Source organism: Nannobrachium achirus (genome assembly GCF_963921795.1).
Source record: "Nannobrachium achirus genome assembly, chromosome: 23".
NCBI classification, from domain to species: domain Eukaryota; kingdom Metazoa; phylum Chordata; class Actinopteri; order Myctophiformes; family Myctophidae; genus Nannobrachium; species Nannobrachium achirus.
Window position 1 is genome coordinate 37111657 of NC_137830.1, and position 27614 is coordinate 37139270.

At 42.9% G+C, this 27614-nt stretch overlaps 1 protein-coding gene across 2 annotated transcripts in view; it reads left to right on the forward strand.

The window, feature by feature from the left end:
- Positions 1–3257: 3257 nt before the first annotated feature.
- Positions 3258–27614, forward strand: part of LOC308309095 (plasma membrane calcium-transporting ATPase 1-like) — a 104564-nt gene continuing 80207 nt past the window's right edge. For both annotated transcript variants that reach the window (XM_080754560.1, XM_080754561.1), the window contains exons 1-2: positions 3258–3397; positions 19611–20269. In XM_080754560.1, coding sequence (XP_080610686.1) covers positions 20077–20269 — 193 coding nt within the window. In that variant the 5' untranslated portion in view covers positions 3258–3397; positions 19611–20076. The remainder of the gene's footprint in view (positions 3398–19610; positions 20270–27614) is intronic.

A 27614-nucleotide genomic window follows, 5' to 3' on the forward strand; every position in this document is an offset into this window, starting at 1 on the left:
ATGAATGGCAATCCGTTCGGTGACAACATTGTACGCCACGTTTTTGCAGGAACATTGCAGCAACTCAAGCAAGTTTTATGGTTCTGATCGAGACCATAAAGGTGGTAGTTTGGATTTTATGTAGCCCTTTGTGCACTGTAAATTAATAGTTTTTGAATTGCTACTGTTTATACTGTCTGTTTGTGTCATGCAGGGTGTTCGGAGGATGTCCTGACCTTGTGTAAAGGCCATACACATAATCAGAATTCAATCTTCTGTGCTAGATTGTATCTTAGAAAGTAGAAAATAGCATCTTAACCTCTTGTAAGCAGGTGTCCAGCCGAGTCATATCATGGATCAATACATACAGGGTAAACGTAACAGATCGATAAAACCACTTTGGCCATCCAGTCTCTGTACAAACATTACTTGCAGTGGTGGACAGTAACGAAGTATAGGCCTACTGTAATTACTTGAGTCTGTTATAGTACTTATGTACTTATGTACATTGTATGAATGTCTGTACTTTCACTCCATTACATTATTACATTTCAAAGACAATTCACAAAGCCTTCTGGAGGTTTTCTGGAAACTCAGCATTTTTGGAAAATCTTAGATTTTGTATTTCGTTTTTTTTTTTTTTTGGAATGCTTGTCTTGGTATTTGACCAGGACAATCTACGTTGACTCAAGTAGGCTATGGGGTCGAGTACTTTGTCCACCAGTGATTGGTTGTGAGAGTTTGCTGCACAGAAATGATGAGGCATAGGCTCTTTGGCCATTCCTGAGTCATGGCTATCTATGTGCTAATCTATATTGTTCAATCTTTATTGTGTCATTATAAAGCAATTATTACTTTTTTTTGCGTGCAACAAAGCGAAAGAGAGAGATAATGACAGTGGAAGGGTGAGAAGAAAAACAGTATGTTTCTGCTTAGAATATAAAGCATGGCGATTCATTCATTGCCAAGAAAGAGGCAGTTGTGTATACAGCAACAGCAGTGTGTGTGTGTGTGTGTGTGTGTGTGTGTGTGTGTGTGTGTGTGTGTGTGTGTGAGAGAGGGAGAGAGAGAGAGATATGAGAGAGAGAGAGAGAGAGATTATGCCAACACGGCTGCAAAAGAATCACAAAGGATACAGGCAGAGAGAGAGAGAAAAAGAAAAAAAAAAGAGAGAGAGAGAGAGAGAGAGAGAGAGAGAGAGAGAGAGAGAGAGAAGCGCTACGTCATGGAAAGAGTGACGTCAGGTTTGATTAGGCGCCGAGGGAAGACTAGTGTTGTGCAGGGTGGACTTCATATTCCACACGAGCAGTGCAACAAAATGATGCACTGGCAAGTGTCAACCGACTGAGGTGCCTTTATTAGCGGCCTGCAGCCTATCATATTATGAGAGGGGAGAGAGAGGTTGATCTCTGAATAAACCCCGTATTATAAGTGCGACGGGGAGAGAGAGAGAGAGAGAGAGAGAGAGAGAGAGAGAGAGAGAGAGAGAGAGAGAGAGAGAGAGAGAGAGGTCATGACGTAACCGTTTCCACAGGCGACTGATATGCTGGCTAAGCCAATGGGGATCTACACCAGGGTCCGTTGTCGTGCGGTAGCTTTTGCCTTCGACCTTCCACCGCTAGGCACTTTTTAAACTATACAGTGGGGCCCTGCTAATGCACTGACTATAATGATAATGATGATAATAGTATGCAATCTTTGATATTCAAAATAGAAATAGCGAGTGACAATGTACCCTAGATAGGCTATGAGATCAACCTATAATAAACGTATGTTGAGGTGTTTTAGTATGTTACTGTGTGCAGTAGCCTACTTGAGTGGGAGGGGAGGTCCCCAGCAAGATTAGTTTCGGACGGTAATATAGCATAAATATCCGTCTAACCACTTTAACGGCTCTTTGAAAAAGACGATCCGCAACGCATTGTGAGCTCAGCTTGTCGATCTTCTATTTAAAGAGGTGGTGCCATAGTTTTGTACTTTTTCTGTTTTGTATGTGTCTATGGAGTTAACATTACTCCTGGTGGGGTTAGAATGGGCAAATTGTCTTCCATGTGTATTTTTGGTTTCTTCCTGAAAGCGGAAAGCCTCTGAATCAAATGGCCCGATCAAAAAACACTGAGTTAATGACATCATAATCTCATCCCCTCCCCTTTTACCATACCAACACTGTGGGTGAGGCTAACTTCAGCTTGGTCACCACCCACCTGACAACCAGGCATAAATAATGAACTGGTGGGTGTGTCCACATAAAAAACGAATTTTAACACTTTCTGTACACTTTTTCTGAAAATATCTTCCTCCTAGTAGGCCTATATAATACCTGATCATCATGTCTTAGGGGGGAAAAATCACGGCACACAATCTTATACTTCACACCTAGTTTGAAGTAAGCGGTGCTATTTGTGAGTTAATATCATCAAGTGCCCCGCTAGCCAATTCCAGCGTGTCCTGCGAAACTTGACCAATGGGACCCTGGGCGTACAATAAACGTATAAGTACCAAGATGTAGGCATATCAATTCAAGGCCAGATGTAGGCCACACTTTAGTTTACTTAAGCCCCAGGCCCAGACATGCCTGGACATAGAGGGTATGTGCATGGCGCATGCAGTGGCGCAATGGTGATTCAATGTTTGGGGGGTCGCGAACGTCGCTCAACACCTACAGGTCTATTGATATGCATATAGGCTTGTTTCTTTGTTAAAACAGTTGTCGAGGTGTGATCTTGGGGGGGGGGGGGGGGGGGTGCGAGACCCTGGCTCAGAAAAGATATGGGTCGTCAGGGGCGCGCGACCCAAGACCACGGCAACACTGGGCGCATGCATAAAGTGAATGGCAAATCGAGTGGCGACGTGAGTGCCAAAGTGAGTTTAACGTCATTTAACGTCGCTTAATGTAATCAGATAGGTCTTTTCTGTTTGGATGTATGAGCTAAGGCCAGAAAGTCTTTTTGCCACTCAGTAGGCGTTCCCGCATACCTTCCGGGAATGATGATGATGTCACACGCATACCCTCTATTTTTTTAACACGTTTTTCCCCTCGGTTTTTTGCACACAAAAAAAAGTAATTTGAGTAGACTACTTTTTCCACCACCGCTGTCTTGCAGTCGGGTAAAAGGCACCCCATGCGGGTCGGGCTGCCCATCCTCCCTGACGGCGGTGCATCACATGACAGGTCCCCTCCATAGCGGTGTTGTGACAGCGCGGCTGGGCGGGGCCTCTTTCCACCTCACATCGTTGGCAGAGAGACTAGTCCTTACTGGAGAGGAGAGAGAGACCGAGGGGGAGCGAGAGAGAGAGGGGAGAAAGAGTGAAAGACTGGAAAGAAAGGAGGAGAGAGACCTAAAGGAAAGAAAGAAGGGAAAAGGAAAGAAGGAGGAGAATCCCCCGGGGTTTTGGTTTATTATTTCAGAGAAACGGAGTAAGTATTTTGCTTTTTTTTTGTATTTTTTTATCTGTGCATTTCAGAATGTTGGAGTGGTTGAGTCGGTGTTTTTTTTGGCGACACGACGGTTGTTTTGGGGGAGAAGAGACAGAGTTCAGCGGGCTTGCATGTGTTTCTTCCTCGGGGTCGGTCGGTCGGTTAGAAGAACTAGCAAAAGCTAACTGCGTTAGCTTCACGTCTAAAACCTAAACAACAAAACAACCCACCCTACTTTGACTGGACCTGGACTGGACGGACCCCCCAGCCAGCCAGGCAGCGCCGTGTTCTTGGTGGTCGAACATTTGGCGAAAAACAGCAGCTCGTCGTGAGCTTGGACGCGCGTCGTGAGCTTGTAGTAGGTTGGTTTTGGGGTGGGGGGTGAAGTTGGTTCGGTGCAGAGGGAAATACTACTGTGTCTTCTAGTGGATTGGTTCTCAAGGTGGGTTCCGGGGACCCCCAGGAGTCCTTGAGAGAGTTCCAGACCAGGGGGTCCCCGGCTAAATGATAGTTAGGAACCAAATGGACAGTTAATGGGTCTGTAACTCAAGAGAGTACACTCTCAGAGTTAAATTAACATTGTTTTTTACAATATAAATTGGGGTCCCAGAGATAGAAATGCCATTTAATGGGGGTCCGTAGCCTAATGCAAGTCACACTGGGGGTCATTGAAATTTAAATGGTTGGGAATCACTGCTAGAGCCATAAACATCTTCTCTTATGGCAGCCCCCTGGCACATATTTTCAAATGGGGGTCCCTGGGCTAATAAGTGTCAATTTGGGGGTCTTTGACATAATAAAAAAAAGTTTGAGAACCACTGGCCTATTGAGCCCTGAGTGCATAGCCATGGGAGGCCCCTGGTCACATTGTAGGTACTATAGGGGTTGAAGTGGTTAAACACACACACACACACACACACACATGACAGATCCCGCATAGACTGACATTGATTTGGTGGCTTCTCCTTGTTTTCTATAAATCTTGGAGGTGAAAAGATGGACGGACGGATGGGGCCCCCTGGGGGCCTCGTCTCTTCGCTGTGTTATCAGATACATTGACCCTGACCGTTAATGACCATCACTGGTCTGGCTCTAGTATACCAAGTACCAGGACTCTGCCAGCAAGAACTTGTCGCACTTGACAGTTGGTTCTGAAGCCCCTTTGTTGCACAGACCGGGTCGTTGGCGAATGCTATACTGATATATCGGCGATATTGTACAGATAGACGGTGGACACTCGTTGGAGGTTGAATGTGCTAAAATGAAGTTCAATGTCACCCGGCACCAGGGGACTGACGTTATCTGTTGAAACCCATGCCACTCTCGTCAATTAGCTCGGTTAGAGCCTAATTATACTCTGCAGTACGATGGTGTTGCTTGCTTGCCAGAAAGGTAAGACCTCTGTGAGCTTGTAGATCTTATCTTCTCTTTTTGCCAAGTGACACCAGTCCTGTGGTGGAGCCTGATGCCCCTCCATGTGCATGAAGGGGGGCCGAGTGGAGTTATGTGAACTTCCGAGACCCCAAATGAATGAATGCTGACAAAATAGTCAGTTGACATAATGGCCTCCTCAACAATCTCAAACGCAATGTATTGGGCTGAAACAGGTTTAACATTTCTTCAATACTTTGGTGTTGAATTGTTTTCCTATTTAATACATTGTACATGTATTTTATATTGCACAACAATATAGCTACAACAACCCTGACTGTTTTCACATACTTATATGATGGACAGACATGTCAATCAGTTTTCATACCTCTCATTCGAGCTCCGTTCCACTCGAAACGTAATGAAAACCCACTCCTGGACTTCCTGAAGACGTTTGTTGTACCAACAGCCATTCAATGTGATCACGTTCTGTGAGCGATTGTACTCGTTTCCATTGGTGCTGCTTGTGACGTCACCCATTCCTGGAAAATATACATTTTTTATGTATGTGCACGCACGAGGAGATGACGTATGCGTGCACGGTGGAATGCAGAATGGTTGGGTCACTGTCTAGCATGTGACACTTGTCTTGAAGAGGCAAGCAGACATCAAAGGCTGGCGAGGCACGAGCCGTGCGACACATGCTTATGATTATTTTGAATTGGATGATTTCTTCAGTCATTACACCTGCAGCCCCACTGGTAGTGGACCATCAGTAGCAGTATATCCATAGTGGTTTGTGTGGGAGTGTAACACTTCCATTGTAACCCTGCCATCTGTATTATGAAACGACCACCAGTCACAACAGGTGTTGCCAAATCCACCAAAACAGATGCTCGTCAGGAGTAGCACTAATAAAGGTCACTTAATGGGAATGCAATGTTTGTTGCACAAAGTAACAGTATGGCTTCATTGTGCGACCTTCGTCTTAAGTCCTAACCTAAAACATTAAGCCAAAATATTCAATTCAATTTCATAGTAGCAAACATCTAAAAAGTGATCTCTGGAAAACGTTACTAGCCTACAGTCAGTGAAAGGCTACTAGCTTGTATGCATACTTACATTACAGACATTGAACATTACTTGCTCTTAAGTTGATAGCCTAGGGTTTTGCAGTTGACGAAATCTCCCTGTCATGAATCTATTCAGTTGACAAGTAAATCAGTTAAGATAATGTCAGTCTCTTAAGCCAGTAATGTTTGTACTATATCTCTCCACGAGGCCAGACATAATGCTGTTTGTCTGCCTTATCAAAAGCAACTACTTGACTTATCTGTTTCACCAGGCAAGTTGGCATGTTGGTACTTAGTTCTTGCTGCAATGTTGGTAAAGGGGACAACTCTACTGCAACATGGAAACTGGAAAGTACACTCTATAGTGTGGCGCAATGCTGATACGTTCCACTCCAATTTCCCGGCACATAGTGTTGTTACATTTTCCTAAACAAGCAAACCATGTGCTATAGATCCGACGTGATATGGCTAGCCGGTCCATTACATCGCTCCTCTCATTCACTAACGTTATTACCTGCAAAGCTTCCATGTTGGCGTGAGTGCAGTCACCGAGCACCGAAGGGATCATCCTTATCCAATTAAATGGCACCCAGCTTGTTGCACTGCCAGGCCAGCCTTGTCTCTCTGTAATCACTTATGAGCTTTGAGATAATTAATGCTGTCCTGTCACTTTAATAAAACACGTCTTGTGTCCGATAGTTTAAGACTGCGGCTTTGTGGAACAGTAATTAGGATGTACGTGGTGTGGCGTGGGTATAATCTGCTGCAAGCTTTGTCCACCAGATAAACAAATGGTCACTATGAATCAGTCTTGATTGTTTATTGATCATGTTATTACTATGATACAATCATGTAGTAAAAACATAAGCAATTAACAATTATCGATGCATGATACAGGGGTTGACACTAAGGTCTCAGAGGCACTTGCCCATCGGGCAAGTACAGGTCATGTACTACTTGCCCAAAGGTCATGCCCACTTGCCCGAAAAGTAAATCGTCCATTATAAAATGATAGGTAAAGATTTGAATTACCGCTTAATGTAACTCTTATTTCTTTACTTTCTGGGCCTGTGCGATAAAAAATGTCACACCTCAATACCTCCAAATACCTACATACTGTAGCTATGATTATAATATGTCTATGGTTTCACACAGTAGCCACAGTAAAAACAGCACATTTAGGTAAATAGTGCTCTATTTTACATTCCACAGACCAGAAGACAGATCGCACTGGCCACGTGCAGGTGCTTAGACAGATATCCCGTGTTGTGTTTATAGACGTTTGTGTCCCCTCTCAAATTAGCACTTGCCCAGTCGGGCAACCTGAAAGCAAACTTCACCTGCCCTGACATGTATTTACTTGCCGGGGGCAGGTGGGCAAGCCTTAGTGTCAATGCCTGATGATAGAACATTCACATTAAATAATAATTTTGAAATGTGTGGCTCTTTATATAGTGATGATACTGATTTTGGTCTGTGATAGAAATCGGTCACAATTCTGAAAAAAAGCTATTTTGGGAAATATTCTTCGAAGTTCAGGCAATTCTCACTGATATAGGATAGACTGTGCTGTTTGCTACATTTAGCGTGTTTAATGATTCACTCAAACCCAACAGTAACACAATCTATGGCTGCATCTGAGGCCTTTGAACCCAAACTGTCGCTGTCACTCAACCAGGTTAGCAGCTGACAGAAATGCCCTTTCCTGATACTTACTGTAGGTAAATGTTTGAGCTTCATGTAGGCCCTGTCAGTTATTACATAATCGCCTGATCACAATTTGGGCTAATTGAAATTAAGTTTGCTAAATGTTTGAACCATTTCTATTCTTTCTAGATGACATTAACAGATGTCACATATCCTTCATTATTTCCACATGCCCAGTTTGCCCACGCCTTTTTAGACACTTTGCCACCTGGCATCTCTATTTGGGGCCTTTAAGTTAAAGAATGACAACATTTTGCAAAACAATTTGCGAAAATGGCAGATCTACAAGCTATTAGCATAACTTGTTGATCTGCATAGCTTGTAGAACTTATATGCATAGCTTGAAGAATAGCCGATCTACAAGCTCAAATGGCAGATCTACAAGCTATTAGCATAACTTGTTGATCTGCATAGCTTGTAGAACTTATATGAATAGCTTGAAGAATAGCCGATCTACAAGCTCACAGCGCATCACATTCTTGGATGTTTAAGGTGGCTCACTGTTATTTTGTGTTTCTGTACTGTATGCGGTTTCTGATTGGCTTGCTAGTGATATTCTGTGGCTCGTAATGAAGCTGATAGCTTGTCCTTCTGGCTTTCTTGTAAATTGTTATGGAAATGTCTTAGAAGCAAGATATTCTGACGGGTTAGTGTGGTTCAGCTGGTTAGTTCTTGTCCTAATTAAATTGGTAGACAACGCCACCCTTAGGAGAAAACCACTAGAGTTTCAGCAGCCTCATCACACTTGCTTAAGAGTACTTGTTTTCTATTAAACTAATATTATATAGGCTGACCGGCTGGCGCGGGTTAAAGTACTTGTACATTACTGTCTAGGAGTCCGAATCCACCGTGGTGCATCTGATTTGGCTGAGCTTGTATACAAACACAAATCGCCGTTTTCGGGGTAGGGAAGCCGGGTGGGGAGGGGGAGTGTTGTCACTGTACGTGCTCGTACGGGCTGGGGGTGGCACTGGCACCTGTCACCGGGGGAATGCTGAACACGAGGAGTTGGAGGAGGCACCATGGCAGCCACACTGGCAGTGGCATAATGACAATGCTAGGGCCGCCCTAGCATTTTATTGTTTTAATTAAAGGAGTAGTTCACCCCCAAAATGACTTTTTTTCTATTGATTACTCATGCCATGGAGACTAGAGTTCAATAATATTTTTAGTTTTTTGTCGCATTCCTAAGACAAAAATGTGATAACAATAAATTTACCCCCATTCGTTCCGGATGGGGACCCGTTCGAAACGGGTCCCCATCCGGAATCAATGGGGGTAAATTTACTCGAATCAAATATATTATTGAACTCTAGTCTCCATGGCATGAGTAATCAATAGAAAAAAAGTCATTTTGGGGGTGAACTACTCCTTTAAGCTTATGCAGATACAGGCTTTATGAAAAAAACATTCAAAGAACCCATCTCTGATCTGCAGCTACTCAGTCACAGTAGTGGTTAGAGCATACGCCTTTCATGCAGAACGTCGTGGGGTCATAGCCTACTCGTGGTCAATGTCAGCAAGAGCATGCGGTCGCAACGGGTCCCTAACGCCAAATCAAATGGGTTCAGATCTGAGTCTGCAGCCTGTCCAGGACGGGAGTCTCCAGATGTAAAAATGGTATGAACGACTAAACTGGGAGAAAAAAATTGTAAAAAATGGTCTACTTAAAAAATAAAAATAGATCACCGTTCCTTCCAATGCGTGGCATCTGCATTTTCACTCAACTATAATCTGTACAGTGTAATGCTTGCTCTTAACAGGCAGTGAAAAGCTTTTCAACTCCTCCTGACCCATCATATACACAGTCCCCTCCCAGATGCTTAATAGGCCCATTAATTTCACTTTCATGCTCCACTCCTCAATCAATTAAATGTAGGCTAGGCTATGCCCTTGTACCAGACATTTGTGACATAATATATTAAAGAAGTTGATTGTTCTTATAATGCATTTTATTAGTTAGGAATAATTTGTTATCGGCCCATGCAACCCTCAGTCAATGTTCAGCTGTAAGCTCCTTTGTAGCAGAAGTATTGTTTATATAAGGAGCAAGCAGCCATTGTGGGTTATTAATCTAAGGTGACATTCAAGCCATGTAAACTATCATTGAAGGCTAAATATAGTCTGCTGCAGTACTGTTAAGCACATTGTAATGATGGTGCTATTTACTCTCATTGGTGTGTTACATGTGATTTCTGTCTTTGGACTTGCCTCGCTCCCCAATCTAGCCCATTGAACCCAAAATGGCATCTAAGATCCAAGAGCAGTAAAGAGCAGTTAAGGTTAATTTGCTGTTTCAGAACACACTGCTATTGTTATAGATTTGCGGTCTCCCCTTAACTCTGACAGTGTACAAATGGAACCAAATGAACCCAACAGGGTTCATTTGGTTCCATTTGTACACTGTCAGAGTTACAGACCTGAATGGGTCAATTTAGACCCCCATAAAGGAACCCACAAAGTCCCTGGAATCCACTTTGAGAACCAATGGAGTAATATATTGGCTGTGACTAAGTAAGGTGGTAGAGTTTTAATTTGATCTGGCTTAACTAAGCAATTTTCTGTTAAGACATTCATACTTGGTTTTCACCACTGGGTACTTGTGACAAAACATCAAGTTGTCATTTAGCTCTGCCAGCCAGGCGTGCAATGCTGCCAGCTTCCAACTGTGCTTCCCTATTTTGGGCAGGTCATTATAATTTAATAATAGGATACATTCTCTAATTAGGGCTTAAGAGGTTAATTGAAGATAGTCTTCTGGAATGGATATTTCCTCATTTCTTTATTCTGTGATCCAGCCAATCATGCGAGTGTTGAGATTCTTTAAATATCGCCAGGCCATCAAAAGTAATTTGTATTCAGACACACTACCCATCTACAAGCACAATGGGGCTTCTAATAATAGTGGATCAGATTTGTCCCAACTGCAGTTTTCCCTGTCTGAAAGCCTAATAAATCCAGGTGCTTCTATGTAATCCTTATTACTGAGCTTTGTTGAATACTCAATTCTGATTGGTCAATCAGTTGGTCTGTTGTAAAAAAGGGGTGCAACAATAATCAAAGTAATCGATTTAATTAAATATATATTAAAAAAGAAAAATGTTAACATTTTTGCAAATCTTTTGAAATAATATATCTATTTTTACTGTTATTTACTTGCGACCCATGAAAATGGGTCCCGACCCAACGTTTGGGAAACTCAATAATACAGTCACGATGATATTGGAATAGTAGCGGGGGCACGGCAAGGTCACAGTGGTGCATCAAATGGCTGGCAGGCCAGCAGAACCCAGGCCACACAGCCACACTGTGTGGAGTGTTACGGATCACAAAAGAACCCAGAGGGCTTCTCAGCTTCAAAGTGGTTGGATTAGAGGCACTTTATTCTAGAATACTTACCTAGCACAGTAGTCCTACTAAATAGAGCCTGACTAAGGCTCGTTCAGGCTCTACTACTGATGGTAAAAGGGCATTATAACCGCTGAATAAAAGGCAGCTCGTTGCATTCTTAATGGTTTGACGAAGTCTCACTTCATGTCTAGGGATGGGACGATACGCGATATTATCGTTTATCGTGATAAAAAACACCCACGATAATCGTATCGTGGTGAATTGATCGTGGGGATCAATTCACCTTTTATTTGCAGAGCTGCTATTTTTTGGCAAATGTTCCGCCCCATAGGATAATGGACGTTGAGGATATTTTGATTATCGCGATAATATCGTAAATCGAGATTTCTTTGGTCACAGTAATCGTGATATGAAATTGTCATATCGTCCCATCCCTATTCATGTCACTCTGTGCCGTCCGTGGTACTCAAAAAACGCAGTTGTGAACTATTCTTCAGATGCGCCGCCCCTCGTATTTCCTAGAAATTAATCACGGGGAGAAAGGAAGTGTGCCGAGGGGGTGTGGCACCTCTGCTCTGACTGCTGCTGTATGTGCTATGCGTCCCGTCCGTTTAAATTGGCAGGGTGACAGTGGCTGAGAGAGCTATGTAGAGCTTCCCAGCCTCTGGTGTGAAGTAGTCCCCTCTCAGAGCTACATGCCAGACTTGCACAAGGAGTCCTGGCCGCTGCCTCTCTGCATGTACCCTCTCCACATTTACACGGTCTGACCCACTTCAGTGGCGGCCAGTGTTTGAGGGGGAGGGGGCAAGTCTAGGGGAAGCTAAAAATACAACCCCCCCCCCCCCCCCCCCCCAACACACACACACACCCCACACCTCCGGCAGCTCCAATGTAGAGGGATCCCTGGAATCGCTATCCTTGACTTCCATCGTGTTGTTGGCACATAGCAGCACACCAAAGTGCCAGAGGGTTTCCTGGATTGGGGACATAACTGAGACATAGTAGGGTAGGACATAGCTAAGATGTCCACCTTTTGTCGTCTTCGTAAATCGCTCTCTCTCTCTCGCTCTTCCGTTTTCCCACAGCCCTTGTTTTGGGTGGTTGTTGTGTCTGTCTGTGTTCTCCGGCTGTGTCAGAGAATGTCTCATTTTGGTACTATAGTCCTTTGTGTTTTTCGGTAACCCTAACCCCCCCACACCCCAGCCCTCCATACATCTGCGTTGTTAACAGTTGCTGCTGTGTGTGCAAACAGTTAAACACAAGCCCCTCTCTGTCATTGTTCGACCCGTACCGACGCCAGCTGTTGGCTTGGAGATCCAATCACAATGATTTTCCACTTGTTGTGACATGTGACCTGTTCCGCAACCCGAAACTGTCACCGCAGAGCAAATGTTGGCACTACACCTTCATCTTGGCGATGCCGCTCATGGGGGTGGGGTGAGGGTGGGGCGTCTGTGTGTGTGTGTGTGTGGGGGGGGGGGGGGGGGGGGGAGGGGCAGGAGAGGAACCTGCTTTCTTAGCTTTAAGTGTAACCTATACTTTGCCTGTGTAGTAGAATTCAGGACAACTGAAATATGCCAGGTGTTTAGAGCAATGGTTCTCAAAGTGGGGACCCCGGGACCCCCAGGGCAGGGGTCTTTCAGGGCGTTCCAGGCCCTATTACTTTTTTTGGGGCATTTAGAAAATAGCAAAGTCTCCAAGCTCACAACACATCAGTCTATTATAGGTAGGGATGGAGCTTGTTAATTTTTATTGATAATGAGCACCTTATTGATCCTGCTTATTGAGCCGGGCTTTTATCGAGCCCACTATTGAGCGTTTTCTAATATTTTGTGGAAAGATGTGAGACGACAAATTCAGAACATAACTGATATCTTTTTTTATTGGCCAGTTGTTGCGACTGTGAGTTTGTGGCTGACCACCATCTATGAAGATGACAATTGACTAAACTCACTAAAGTAACAAATATATCATTAAATATTATTAGAGCAATCATTCATTAGTGTGCAATAAGTGTTAAATGGCTTTATATTATGGATAGTACTGTAATAATTTCTTGATCGCATCATCATCATGGGCCGCTATGCCTTGATAAGCTTGATAAGCCCAAAGCTTATTGATACCGGGTACTCAATAGATCTGTTATCGGGTTATCAAACTACCCTTGTTTAGGGCTCCCTCCATCCCTAGTTATAGGTCTGTTCTTTTTGAAAAATATTAGCAAATATTCTGTTTAGGGCTGGGACTTTAACTGATTAATTGCGATTAATTAATTACAGAAAATGAACGCGATTAAAACAAATAACGCATTTTAATCGCACTTAGTTTTTACACCACAGAACCTTCAGTTTCGGGCATACCGATCATAGCGATGCACCAACCAAGAAGAGACAACAAACGCAAAGGGAGAAGTAGCCAATCAGAGCGCTTTGCTTGGCCCAGTGGATGCGAAATTTAGATTTATAAAACTCACTTGTTGATTCACTCGTACAACAAAATGTGTTTTACTTGAAAAAAATGCTTCTCAGGTCAAATATCAATGTGCGATTAAAATGCGATTAATTGCGATTAATTAATCACAGAGGCTGTAATTAATTAGATAAAAAATTTGAATCGCATCCCAGCCCTAATTCTGTTATGACTGACAGAATATTTATGTCCCTGGCATAAAATATTTTCAAATGGCGGTCCTAGGCCAAATATTTTGAGAATCACTGTCTTTTAGAGGGACCACTTAGCTACAAGGCATTCAGAACATGATGTGAGAAATTCACTGGATACACCACATTATGTGGTGAAATTCACTGAATTGACTGGAATTAGTGGCAGTGAGGGATGGGACGATATGAACATTTCATATTGCGATTATTGTGAGAAAATTGCGATTACAAGCTCACAAAAACGCGTTTTATAAGTACCAACATTATAAGTACCTTTTACCAATTATAGAGGGAATAAGTGGTACCGGATATGCAGCTCAGCAAATAAAAGGTGAATTGATCCCAGTGCATGACGGAGGACAATATCACGATAAATAGAATCTCCACGATACAAGTGTTTTTTATCCCGATATAGGATAATATCGGTTATCATCCCACCCCTAGTGGCAGCGTTGTTGTTATTTGGAATCTTAGGGCCAGATTATACGAAAATAGACGATACATTTGAAGTTCACAGTGCATTCATGACCCATTGAGGAGATTGTAGATTGACTATTTTAGGCACTCGACACTGGCGTCAACCAACTATAAATCAAGGAATTACTCACACCAGAGCACAGTCAGAGACGGACGGGTTTCTTCTTTCAACCCTTTCCGACATTTGCAGTCTAAAAGTAGTTTAGTTCCACTTCGGCCTCAGTAAAAGTTTCACTTTTTTTTTTACACATCTGATTACCATAAGAAAACACCAAGTGAAATGTCTTGTTGGTGGAGACCTCGGCATTCGTTAAAAGGCCTCACCCTAAACTTGTGGCCAGCGCAAGAGGTATTTCCCCCCTTCTCAATTGGCTTCTCTGCCACCCCTGCCACCTCAGAAATGCACCCAACCCTGCAATTATGTAGTGTAATGAATAATAAATACTGTCGCTTTTTCCGTGGCAGATGGCCTCCAAAATACAGTTTCAGCATGTGACAGAATAGTTTCCAAGAATCCTCAACGGAATAAGCCTGTGAGTGTTCGTTAAGTCTAGCTGGAGGTGGTGCATAAAGGACTACATTGTTTTGTTTTCCCCTCTCGTGTTGCATCTGTTGCAGTTAAGTCACAATTCAGGGAGATGTATTTGATGTTTGGGGTTAGGGGTGTCACGGTCATGACATTGTAGCTGATGATTAATGCTTGCGCAGATAAATGCGCTTAATGATTTAATTGCGTTTTGGCATTGAACATTGTATAATTGGAACATTAAATACTACTTAGATTTCTGATTGCATTTTAGTCTTTGTAAACAAAAATAGCACGGGCAGATATGACGAATAAATATGCAAAGCCTATTATTGAAATATACACATCAAAATGACTTACAAATGCCAGGTAGGTAGGTACCTATAATGAAATAATGTACTTAGGCTAAAACAGGCCATATCTTCCACAACCACAACCAATTGTGCTCCTCACTGGCTGGGTAGATTCATCATGCATTTTTACACAGATTAAATAATTGCGATTAACTTAAATAAGTTATAACTGTGACAGGCCTAAGTTGGGGTGTGTTCTAAGTTCTAGCTAGACGGACACTTATGCAGTCTGGTAGCCACAACCAGACGCTCCAGCTGAACCCTCCCTAGCATCCCCTCCCTGTTCTGGGGCTAAAGTTGAGAGAAAATAGCCGATCAACACAAGGTCAGTAACACTTAGTTAGTTCGCAATGTGACGCGTTGTGAGCTTATAGGTGGGCTGTTTTCGCCAAAGATATTTGGTGTAGAGGGAAAACAGGAGGGGGCCTAGCTAGAATGGGGGTCCACTCTCCGGTCAGCTATAGGGTTTTACAGGTATTACGTGTATCATCAGGCTCTCTCAATGGGGGCTCTTCTTGGCAATTCCATCTTTTGTAAGAGCTTGTAGATCTGCTATTTTTTGGCAAATGTTCCGCCCCAGGTTAATGGATTTTGATTATCGTGATAATATTGTGATAATATTGTAAATCGCAATTTTTTTTTGTCACAATAATCATGACATTTTCATCGTCTCATCCCTAATAGTTTTACTGCCCAAGTTCACGTCATGCCATTGGCAAGACTGTGGATTGTCAGTAAAGTGTTGGAACATTGGCAGTGAGAAAGGAGGGCTTTTGAAAAGGCGATATGCTAATTGTTTTATATGATCGACTAAATGGATTGTTATTTTTTTAAATAATTGATTTAAAATGATGTTCATTATTAAAACTGTTTGCGCCCCTTACTCAGTTTTCTCCGACCCTTGAAAGCAGGGTGCCAAATGCCACCGTGACCTCCCCACTGTTGAATGAATCAGCCTTATCATGTTAGGCTGATTAAAGCTCTTATTAGAATGGACTCTCCTCTGTGCAGAGCAGCGCGGATCCCCCCTGATGCCTCAGATAAGTCTTAATTAGATTAAACGGGAGGCTTTTCCTGAGGTAATCAGTCAGCTGGCCCCGGCTCACCCACCATTGTGGGCTTAACGGTACGAGTGGCACTACTGTGTACTCACTAGCAGTGGTGGAAAAAGTGCTCACATTCTTTGCTTAAGTAAAAGTATCAATATGGCAATGTAGTAATACTTAGTAAAAGTCTGGAATTAAACATTTACTTGAGTCAAAGTACAAAAGTATTGGTATCAAAAAATGTACTTGAAGTACCATAAGTAGAAAGTACTCATTAGCCCCTTTTCGACTGCAGCTTTAGCACCACACCATACCACACTACACCACACCACACCGCACCACATAAAACTATCTACATTTTCCGTTACACAAAAGTACCCCTATCGGTAAGAAACAAATTGACCCTTTTAACTGTGATTATAATACAATATCAACTTGTATTACAACTATCCTAAATTATAATACACTATAATGGATTATAACTGTGATTATGATACACTATAAAGTATTAATGTATTTCTATGATAATTATAATAGATTATAATAGTGGTTAACACAATAGAATCTATTATCATATATTGCAACTATATCCTGGTGGTCTAAATGAAAAGTCAGTGAGTGATCAGTCATTATGAAGTGTTTGGCCTAGCTCAGACCTACTCTAGATTGGATACTTTATAGTACCACGTTTAGTACCACTTTCACACAACTCTACCTAGGTCCTTGTAGTGGAAAACCTGGCACAAGTGGGCGGTGTGGTGTGGTGTCGGGCCATGTCAGTGGAAAAGGGGTCCATTTCACAAGTTCCCATTATGAAATGGGACATTTCATACACTCCCAGTGCGTCACAATGTGACACATTGTGAGCTTGTATGTTTTGTAATAATAATCCAAATCTCCAAAGTAACTACGGTAACTAAAGTTTTCAAATAATTGTAGTGGAGTTAAAGTACAATATTTGCCTCTGAGATTTCTGTGGTTTGGTGATGGTGGAGAGTTTGGAGGATTGAATACAACTGTATGCCAGATTACAGCTTCTGTTCTACTATTCAGTGCCTGCTCCTATTGACCGATTTCTCAGAGTGGCAACTATAACTAACGCTGTCAAGCGGCACCTATGGATCATGGGAAGATATGAAAATGTCATATCACGATTATTGTGACACACAAAATCGCGATTTACGATATTATTGCGATAATCAAAATCCATTATCCTGGGGCGGAACATTTGCCAAAAAAATAGCAGATCTACAAGCTCACAACGCATCGCGTCGCAACGCGTTGTGAGCTTGTATGTATATTACAAGTACCTTTTACCAATTATAGAAGGTTTAAGTGGTACTGGATATGCAGCTCGGCAAATAAAAGGTGAATTGCATGACGGAGGACGATATCACGATAAATTACATCTCCACAATACGATCATCGTGAGTGTTTTTTATCACGATAAACGATAATATCGCGTATCGTCCCATCCCTAGCGCCACCTATGTGCACCGGCGACACCGCAGCTACGCGGCAGCGCTCTGGAAAAAGGTCTATACGTAGCTCAGTGGTTTTCCAACATGGAAGCGACTCAAGGACCCCCTGGGGACCCCCGGACCCCACTTTGAGAACTACTGCTATAGTGAAGGAATGAAGCACTATTATTCAGACTGAGCTACTGTACTATTATGACTGGCAGTTGGAACGTTAAGTCAGTAAGTCATAATGACCCTCCTTGGAGCATCTCAAAGCTAACCTAATACGGGATGTTGGCATTAATGTGCTGCGGCTGAATGATTCCTGTGATATTGCGTTCTAATCCATGCTAAAAGAAGCAGACTGGCTGCCTTAATACGTAGAATGATTGGTTTCCTGCTCTTTATTGAGATTCCCTCACTCAATATGCAGGTAGTGTGGGTAATAATGTTACAAGCCTTTCCAGTCCACTGGCATGTCATGCATTTGAAAAGCCACCTGCAATATCCTCAGACAAAAGAACATATCACAATAGGCTATAGAAACATAGTCCTCTTGGATGTTATTACAATTTGTGTGTGTCTGTGTGTGTGTGTGACAAAGTCTAGTGCTGAAAATCCCTCATACATCTATTTATAAGTTACACAAATGTCTGTGAGCGTGTATCTTGATAACCGCCCGACTGATCGGCTTCATATTCAGCCGCAGCGTGTATATCGCTGATGCCACCGAGGGAATGTGGAGTGGGTTTGATTGGCGGTTCTCCAGACACGCCGTTTGCTTTAATCCAATGAGTATTCACCTTGTTCCTGGCCACGCCCAGGAAGTAGGTCGAAACCCTGGCACCTGGGCGTTTTTTTTTAAAACAGTGGTTCCCAAATCTTTTCATATCAAGGACCCCCAGATTTCATATTTATTTGTCCACAGAGTCACAGACCCCCTTCTGAAAATATGTGGTGCTAGCGACCCCCCCACACACAATATTTTACTTTTTTCCCTTTTTTTTTAATGGCAGATCTACAAGCTCACTATGTGTCGCGATGTGACACATTGTGAGCTTGCTGATCTGCTTTTTTCAAACAGCCGAACTGAGCCTAGTTGCTTCTATTGGGCTTATTTTCATAGACCTGGCCGCTTGTTTCAGGGTCCCTCCCTGGAACAAAATACTTTGAGATGGCGGACCGCGCCAAACGCACAATCTTGGGGGTCCTTGACATGAAAAGGTTTTAGAACCGATGACATAGAAAGGTTTATAGGTTTTTCAGAAAAAGATTTGTAGAATTTTGTCTCAGTCCTAAATGGGTTCAAAAACATCCAAGAGTTGGTCGTTTTCCCACGCTGCTCGTCAAATAAGAGTAGCCGGAGTTGTAGCGTATCATGTAGCCCTCGTAGCCCCTCGCCCCGTGACCCAGAGGTTCATCTGTACTGTTTTTAGAAAGGGATGCAGTCTGTCTGACATACACCACTACCACTTGTTCACTAGATCGCCAAGATTATTATCACACCGTTAACATGCAACCGCTTGAACCTCAGCATCCATATTAGCCAAACATGGCCGATCTACAAGCTCACAACACGTTTGTTTTTAACCCATTCAGAACGGGTACACATTATTGTGTATCATTATTTTATGCTTTAACTATTGAAAAATAGCAGATATACAAGCTCACAGCTCACAGCTGCGAGCTTGTAGATCTGCTATTTTTGAAAAATCGTGAACATTTGAATTTTGACCTGATTCTATAAGTGTCTTTCATCATTTAACCATCTATATGTTGGCTATTAAAAAAACACACACGCTTGTAATGTATGTGTGCTTTTATTTATTTATTAATTAATTAATTAATTATAATTTATTTATTTTTTCAAATATTGAAAATGTTTGGAATCTTTTATATAATTCTGAAATATTCTGAACATGAAGCTTCTCTTCTGGGGGTCCCTGGCACCAAACCTTTTCAGATCCGCAACCAAATACATATCAATTTGGCGGTCCTTGACACCAAAACGTTTGAGAGCCACCGCTCTACAACATAATGGTTGTACTGTATGTAAATATCAGAAATTGTCCCTTATCTGTTGCCTTTAAGTGGTTAACATGCGTTTACACGTACGATAAAACTTGTTTCTGTGGTTGCAATGCAGACACTAATTTTGTCTCCCTTCTGTTATGCCTTTTGTCTTCCAGATCCTCGGGCGGGTGTGCGCGTGAGCGTGTGTGCGTGTGTGTGCGCGCGTGTGTGTGTGTGTGCGCGCGTGGGGGAGGAGTTTGTTCCCTGGCTCCGTTGGATGATCCTCAAGTCAACATCAACATGAAAGAATAAGGGAATTTGGTCTTGCCTGTGTCTGAGAGGAGGAAATGGCTTTCTTTGATCTATCCCAGTCCCGCTACCTGGCGTCCGCCTGCGTCTGAAGGCCTCCCCGCCAACAGGAAGCCATTTATGGGAACTACCACCATCGCGGCGGCCGCTCTCTCTCGGATTTAAGTTTTTTGTCGTTTTTTTAATTCATCCAGGACGCCGTTTTCTTCAGCACCATCGTTGTTGTTTTTTTTTTTGGTTTTTTTTCTCTAGCCGAAGCGGCGTCAGTCGTCGCCGCGCCAGCAGAGAAGTGACGAGGCGGACGACGGCGGCGGCGCCGACGAGGAAGGAAAAATGTCGAACAACTCGTACAGCGGCGTGAAGAACTCGACCATGGAGGGCAACCACGCGGCGGATTTTGGCGTGACGCTCAAAGACCTGCGCGAGCTCATGGAGCTGCGAGGCAACGAGGGCCTGAGCAAAATCGGGCAGTCGTACGGGGACGTCCGGGGACTCTGCCAGCGATTGAAAACGTCCCCCATAGATGGTAGAGTACACACAGTCCTCTCTCTCTCTCTCTCTCTCTGTCTCTCTGCAAGGCTTCATTCACACTTGTTGTTTTATTTCACTGCATGGGAGCCGGAGGTTTTCACTGCTGGCTTTGGTCCTACTGGGTGCTGCTGGCAGGGATTAAACCACTGTTTCCCAAACGCTGGATCGGAAACCAAATTGTTTTGTTTTTTTTGAGCGGTGGAACACTGTCTCCTATGCGTGACTGCGTGTGTAGGTAACTTTGTCTGTAGCATGAGCTGCAACACTGCTGGATGCTCTCACACACACACACACACACACACACACACACACACACACACACACACACACACACGCACACACACTTTTAGTCCCCACGGGGGGGGGGGGGGAGAGGGGATCCACCGCTCACTTCAAACTAGGTTCGTTTTTTCTTTTGTGGGTCGCGAGTAAAAAAATGTCCTGCACTTTCAAAAGATTTTTATAAAGTTTAAACTACCAAATCACAACTTTCCATCAATTAAAAACTATTCCAACTTTTTTTTTTTTTTAATAATAACAAAAAATCTGATAATTTTCATAAATAAATTGAAAAAAAACTTTTAAGAAGTATTGAAAATAGCCAATCCACAACTCATGTGAGCTTGTACAGTAGATCTACTATATCAGTCATTATGTCTCTCGGCTAACTCTTGGCTTTTCCTCAAAGGATGATTCATGAAATAGTAGCTCACAACATGTCGCAAGGCAGGCAGCATGGCGCTTTGTGGGCTTGTAGATCTGCTACACAGGGAGGGGGGGGGGGGGCACATTGAACACTAGCTTGTAACCAAATATGAAATCAGGCATACTGTATATCCCCAAACCCATGTGGGCTAGTAAAGTCCGGACCCTGCATAAAGATAATTTTGAGTTGGTCAAACAAATATGTTCAGAAGCATTTTCCACAAAACCACCCCCTCTAATTCATAAAGGCAAATGTTCAAAGTCTCAATCTGCGATTTCCTCAACTGTTGGCTTTATGAACAGCAGGAACAATTGGTGCGAAACAGAGAGCGAGTGGCGTGGACTAACAAAACATTTCAGTCGTGAGTAGGGATGGGACGATATGAAAGTTTCATCTCACGATTATTGTGACAAAAGAAATCGCGATTTACGATATTATCACGATAATCAAAATCCATTATCTTGGGGCGGAACATTTGTCAAAAAATAGCAGATCTACAAGCTTGTAGATCAGCAATTTTTTGGCAAAGACATTTGTGACCAAACACAGCTGAGGGCTAGTCATTGAAATGTTTTTCATTTTCATTTTTTCATTTCATTATTTGTACTTTACTTTAGTAAATCCAATTTCCAATATGTTAACTTCTACTCCACTAGGCTAGCCTGATTTCAGACTCAGCTCACGCTTTAGTCTGAAACTGTGCTCCATTCTGAGCGATTTACGGGGGACTTTTTTGCGAGCGTGCACGCGCGTGTCCGCGTGCGAGTGATCGCGACGCACGGTGATCGAGACGCACGGTGGACGCGACGCACCGTCGGGGAGTGTGTGTGTGATTGTGTGTGTGTCTCTGTCTGTGCCAGTGACTGCTTCCACACAGAACTGCGACCAGAAACTTGTAATCAACATTAAACAGCTTGGTGAAATCAGTGCGCGTGTGTGTGTGTGTGCCTTCCTCAGCCTGCCTGTGTGTGTGTGTGTGTGTGTGTGTGTGAACTTCGTTTGAATCGTTTCAACTGCTGCGCGGATTGGATATTCGTTAGACCCACCCCACCCCCACCCCCACCCCGCGCGCTCATTGGACAGCCGAAAATAAAAACCGATTCATGTACTAAGCTCCAGACCAGAGAAAGAGTCCACTCTGAGAGTGGGCGGGGTCTCTGGTCTGGAAGCAGGCTACCACTAGGCCTACATTTATTTCAAAACTTTAGTTATTGCTTTGTAGATTTTGATTTTAATAGTCCAAAACATTCATTAACCACTTCAGCTGTTATTGTAGCCTATACACATTTTGGCCATTTGAAAATAGCTCACATAGTGAGCTTGTAGATCTGCTATTTAAAAAATATATTTATTTAATACCGGACTTCTACTTGTAACAGAGTATATCTAAATTGCAGTGGGCATATACTTTTACTTAAGTAAATAAGAAAAGTAAAGTATTTCTTCCTATAGTGGCACAAAGTTCTATGGGGCACCCGTTTTCGTCAGTCCACGTTGCTCTACGGGAATGCGCTTCTAGATACGTGCGCAACACCATAACTCGTGCCCTATCGAAATTGGTCAGCTAACTGTGCTAAAAAGTGCTTTATGTAACATCAGTGTTTGTGTAACTTCAGTCAGAAGGATAATCTGACGGTTCTAACCTAATAATAAACCACAATCTACAGGCTTAACCGCCTCGCGTTGTGAGCTTGTAGAAGAGCAACAATAGAGTTGGGTCGCGTTTTATTCCATGTGTATACCATGCCTACATTAGCCTGCAGCTAGCGCTTAGCTAGCGTTAGCATTAGCCGTTAGCCACTAATAGACAGTCATCCAGAATAGTCTAATAAGTCAACTTTCCGACGGCGAGTGAACGATTGCATTCCATGTGTCCTTCTGATGGATTTTTTCCCCTGGCTGTCATTCCTGTCAATGTTTTATTGTCCAAAAAACGCTCTGAACGTTAAAACTAGATAGTTTACGATGACACTGTTCTATTCAATGCTAAGCTAACACAACGACAAAGGACGCACTGTTTGCGGAAGTCAAACACATACGTCACGAGTCGAAGCCAATCACAGACGCCTCCAGGCAGGAAACTGATCATTTTTTCCAAAACTCGAGAAGAAGAACAGCGGAATAATAATAAATAAATAATAGATTAAATCATTATAACAACGTAACGTGGTTCAATTGGAACATACGTGGCATTAAATGAACGAGATAAATACTGTAATGGAGTCTCGATATTACCGCATTTGGCTACAAATGGCTAACAAAGGGTGGTGAAAACTAGCATATTAGCTGTATCCTGGAGGACCAACAAAATAATGTCCCGTTCTCTTCACATTAATTAAAAAAAGTCTTCTTTACATCAGTTAAGCTCTGGTGTTTAAGTGAAATGTAGCCTAGATATTTTGAGATGCTGTTGTGGCTTTATTACATTTTAGAGAAAAAACAAAACAAAACGTCATAATAGCTCCAGTGAATAATGGAGCCTCCCGAAATGACTGCCCCTCTGCTACGCTGGGTCACATTTGATAGGGAGTGAAAAAAAGACTATGTATATTACAAGTAGCCTACCTTTTACCAATTATAGAGGGTTTAAGTGGTACCGGATATGCAGCTCTGCAGATAAAAGGTGAATTGATCCCAGTGCAGAGGACAATATCACAATAAATTAAATCTCCACGATATGATTATGGTGAGTGTTTTTTATCAGGATAAACGATAATGGCGTATCGCCCCATCCCTAGTCGTAAGATGCCTTTTTTCCTTCCCTTTTCTTTTCCTCTAATCCAGGGGTGGACAACTTTGATGATGTTGAGGGCCACTATATTTCCACCTTCACTCCAGAGGGCCACAATGCATATTGCTACGTCCTACTTTGTCATTCTAGTATCTCATAGTATACACAAATTATCTCATGCTAGTATCTCATACAAACATTTTCTAATGCAAAAATAGCAGATCTACAAGCTCAAAACGCATCGCGCTGCGATGCGTTTTGAGATTGTAGATCTGCTAGTTTTGCTTCTTTTGAATTGGAATCCTGAATTATTATTTTTTTATTTTTGAATTGGAATCCTGATTTCTTGTTTTTATTTATTGGAATCCTGAAATGTAACATTTTGATTTAATTCAAACACATTTAGTTATATACTCAAGTTAACTTTATGAACCTAAATAAAAAATACATGGGACATTAAAAAATACATTTTATTACTACTATACTAGTCATTAAGCTACTAATATAGACTGACAGAATTAAAGCAGGTCATGTTTGGAATTGTAACAGCTGAAATCAATAATATATCAGTATTCTGGTATTAACCTGTGGGCCGCATTAAGTGAATGTGAGGGCCGCATGTGGCCCTCGGGCCGCCAGTTGCCCATGTATGCTCTAATCCAGGGGTCTCAAACTGGCGGCCCGGGGGCCATTTCCGGCCCGCGAGACGATATTTTGTGGCACCCACCTTAATATGAAAGTTTAATGTTAGTGCGGCCCGCGAGTTTTATATGAACCTCAAAACAGTTAATAATATAGTACAGTTAACACTACAGTACATGTTCCATAAGTTAAACACAACTTGTTTACACCAGGGTCCTTGTTCATCTTATTTTGTGTTAAAAAATAGAAAATACATTTGAGAAGATTGGATATTTTCTTTTTTTTTTCTTTGATGGGGAGATAGATACAGAAGTTGTTAGACTGGTATGAAACTACAGTATAATAATAAAACAAATTAGTGCACATGCACTCATTTGTTTTATTAGAGCATGTGCACGAGCTGCACACGCGTGCATGTGCGCTGAGGCTGCGGCCCAGCCTCAGCCAGACTCTGCCTCCAGCGGCCCCAAGGTAAATTGAGTTTGAGACCCCTGCTCTAATCCATGTGTTGGGGATGCGTACGCGGGGGCCCTGAACACATAGTTTAGGAGGCCTGTCATTGGGTGCCTGTCATCCACCTTACCTTGACATCACCGCCTTGGAGAGCTCATATGCCAGACAGGTGGCGAGGCAAGCTGGCGCTGACCCTGGCCCAGTCCTGCTCTATTTCTGGGGCCTGTGGATATGTCCCCTCGCGTTCACCACCCCCTCCTCCCCCTCGCGCTCTCTCCCTTTTCACCTTTGTGTGTGTGTGTGTGTGTGTGTGTGTGTGTGTGTGTGTGTGTGTGTGTGTGTGTGTGTGTGTGTGTGTGTGTGTGTGTGTGTGTGTGTGTGTGTGTGTGTGTGTGTGTGTGTGTGTGTGTGTGTGTGTGTGTGTGTGTGTGTGTGTGTTGCAATATGTGTGAGGGCCAAACCTAAAGTATTAGTAGAATATGAGAAATAGACGTTGTGGAGGACCGTTTTCCTGGTCCTCACTAGAAAAATGTATGTTTTTATGGTATAAAAAAGAAGAAGGAAAAGGTTGTTTTATGGTTAAAAAGACAAAAATGCAAATGAATGTTGATGATTAGACATTTAGAGATCAGGTTTAGGTCTTAGTGCTAGGGTTTTCCCTATTCCTGTCACAGTCCGTTAAATAGCTGATCTACAAGCTCACAACGTTGTGAGCTATTTTCCAGCTTTAGGGTTAAAGTAAAACACCAAAAATCTCAGAAATGTTTCAAAATGGCATTCACGAAAATCGGTGTACAAATGTTGATGTCCTCACAATTATAGTAATACGTGTGTGTGTGTGTGTGTGTGTGTGTGTGTGTGTGTGTGTGTGTGTGTGTGTGTGTGTGTGTGTGTGTGTGTGTGTGTGTGTGTGTGTGTGTGTGTGTGTGTGTGTGTGTGTGTGTGTGTGTGTGTGTGTGTGTGTGTGTGTGTGTGTGTGTGTGTGTGTGTGTGTGTGTGTGTGTGTTGCAGACAGACCAGCTGTCTGCCTGGGCACAGAACCAGGCTCTCAGAGCAGTACAGGCAGGTCAACGTTCCCACATGTGGGGACAAATCAGGGAGGGTGTAAAAGCTGGATGGCACTCCCAGTCCCAACAAGAGGGCAGGGTCGAAACAAGAGGGCAGGGTCGAAGACGACGCCATGAGCTCATCATCATCTGTGGAATAGAGTTGTTGTGTGTGTTGCCGCAGTGTGTTTCACTTAACGTTGGCAGCGGCGTGGTGTTGGGTTGGGTTGGCTCGCTGCTGCTGCTGCTCACTGTGTGCAAGTGGAGATATGATGATGAGGTTGTGAACTTGTGATTGATTGATCGATTGGATACTAGGGATGGGACGATATGAAAATGTCACATCACCGATTATTGTGACAAAAGAAATCGCGATTTACGATATTATCGCGATAATCAAAATCCTTGATTTGCCAAAAAATAGCAGATCTACAAGCTCACAACGCGTTGCTTTGCAACGCGTTGTGAGCTTGTAGATCGGCTATTTTTTGACTAAGACATTTGATAGAGAGTGAGGAAAAGACTGTATCAAGTATGTACCTTTCAATAGAGGGTTTAAGTGGTGCCGGATATGCAGCTTGGCAAATAAAAGGTGAATTGATCCCAGTGCATGACGGAGGACGATATCACTATCATGATAAACGATAATATCGCTTATCGTCCCATTGGATACTTTATTTAGCGGTTAGCAACTTTGCAAACAAAAGAAAGCACAGGAAAGTACAGTTCAGTATGTATTGACATTGATGTACTGATGTATTTATCTTGCTTATTGTAAGTCGCTCTGGATTAAGAGCGTCTGCCAAATGCTTAAATTGTAAATTGTAAATTGGCAGTACAAGGTCTGCTAAGAGGATTTTAAACCCAGGAAAGCCTATGGCTTGTTCCCATTGGGGTCCTTTGCACTCAGTTCGTAGAAGATGACCGATGAGTTGTTGTAGTTGTTAGTCGTTCCTGTTGTTCAGCGTTTTGGTGATGGCCGCGGACAAGGAAAAGGTTGAAAAGTTCTGAAAAGGTTTTGTGCCAGAAAATTCAAAATTGTTCAGTTTTCCAAACATTTTCGATATTTTTCATAACATGTCCAAAATAGCAGATGCACACAAGCTGGCTGTGCTCTCACAAGCTTGCAACGCCCCGTGCTGCGAGGCACAGAAATAGGAATGCCGGGGTTCAAGTTGTTAATGGTAAAACAAAACAAAAAAAAAAGTTCCTCTCACAGTCGCACAACAATTTGGCGGCCCCTCCATGTAGTAACGCTGAGGACCCCCTAGGGGTCCCGCCCGCCGTACCTACTTACCCCCTTTTGATGACACCCTGTCCTGCTGTAGATAGCGCGTAGTATTGTGACAACGCTTTGTGCACCCTTCTCTGAACACCTTGTGCTCTATATGTGTTGACACCTTTCCTTGTCACTGGACAGATGGCACTCGGCCAAGTGGGTTGGAAAAAGCAAAGCGTTCTGTCAGCACCTTAGCTAGACAGTATTGTGTCATCCACAATGCCCTCTCTCTCTGTACGTTTCCTTTTGGTTAGCAGCAGTTATTAGTGGGGTAGTATTGTTATACAGTATTGTATTATTTCTCTTTTTGTGCATTTCTCTTTCCCTCTTTCTGCCTAATCGCCTGTACGACCTTGATTGATCCTTTTTGGGGGAGTTGATCCCAGATTAAAACAGCTCTGCACGCACGCACGCACACACACACACACACACACACACACACACACACACACACACACACACACACACACACACACAGTTCAA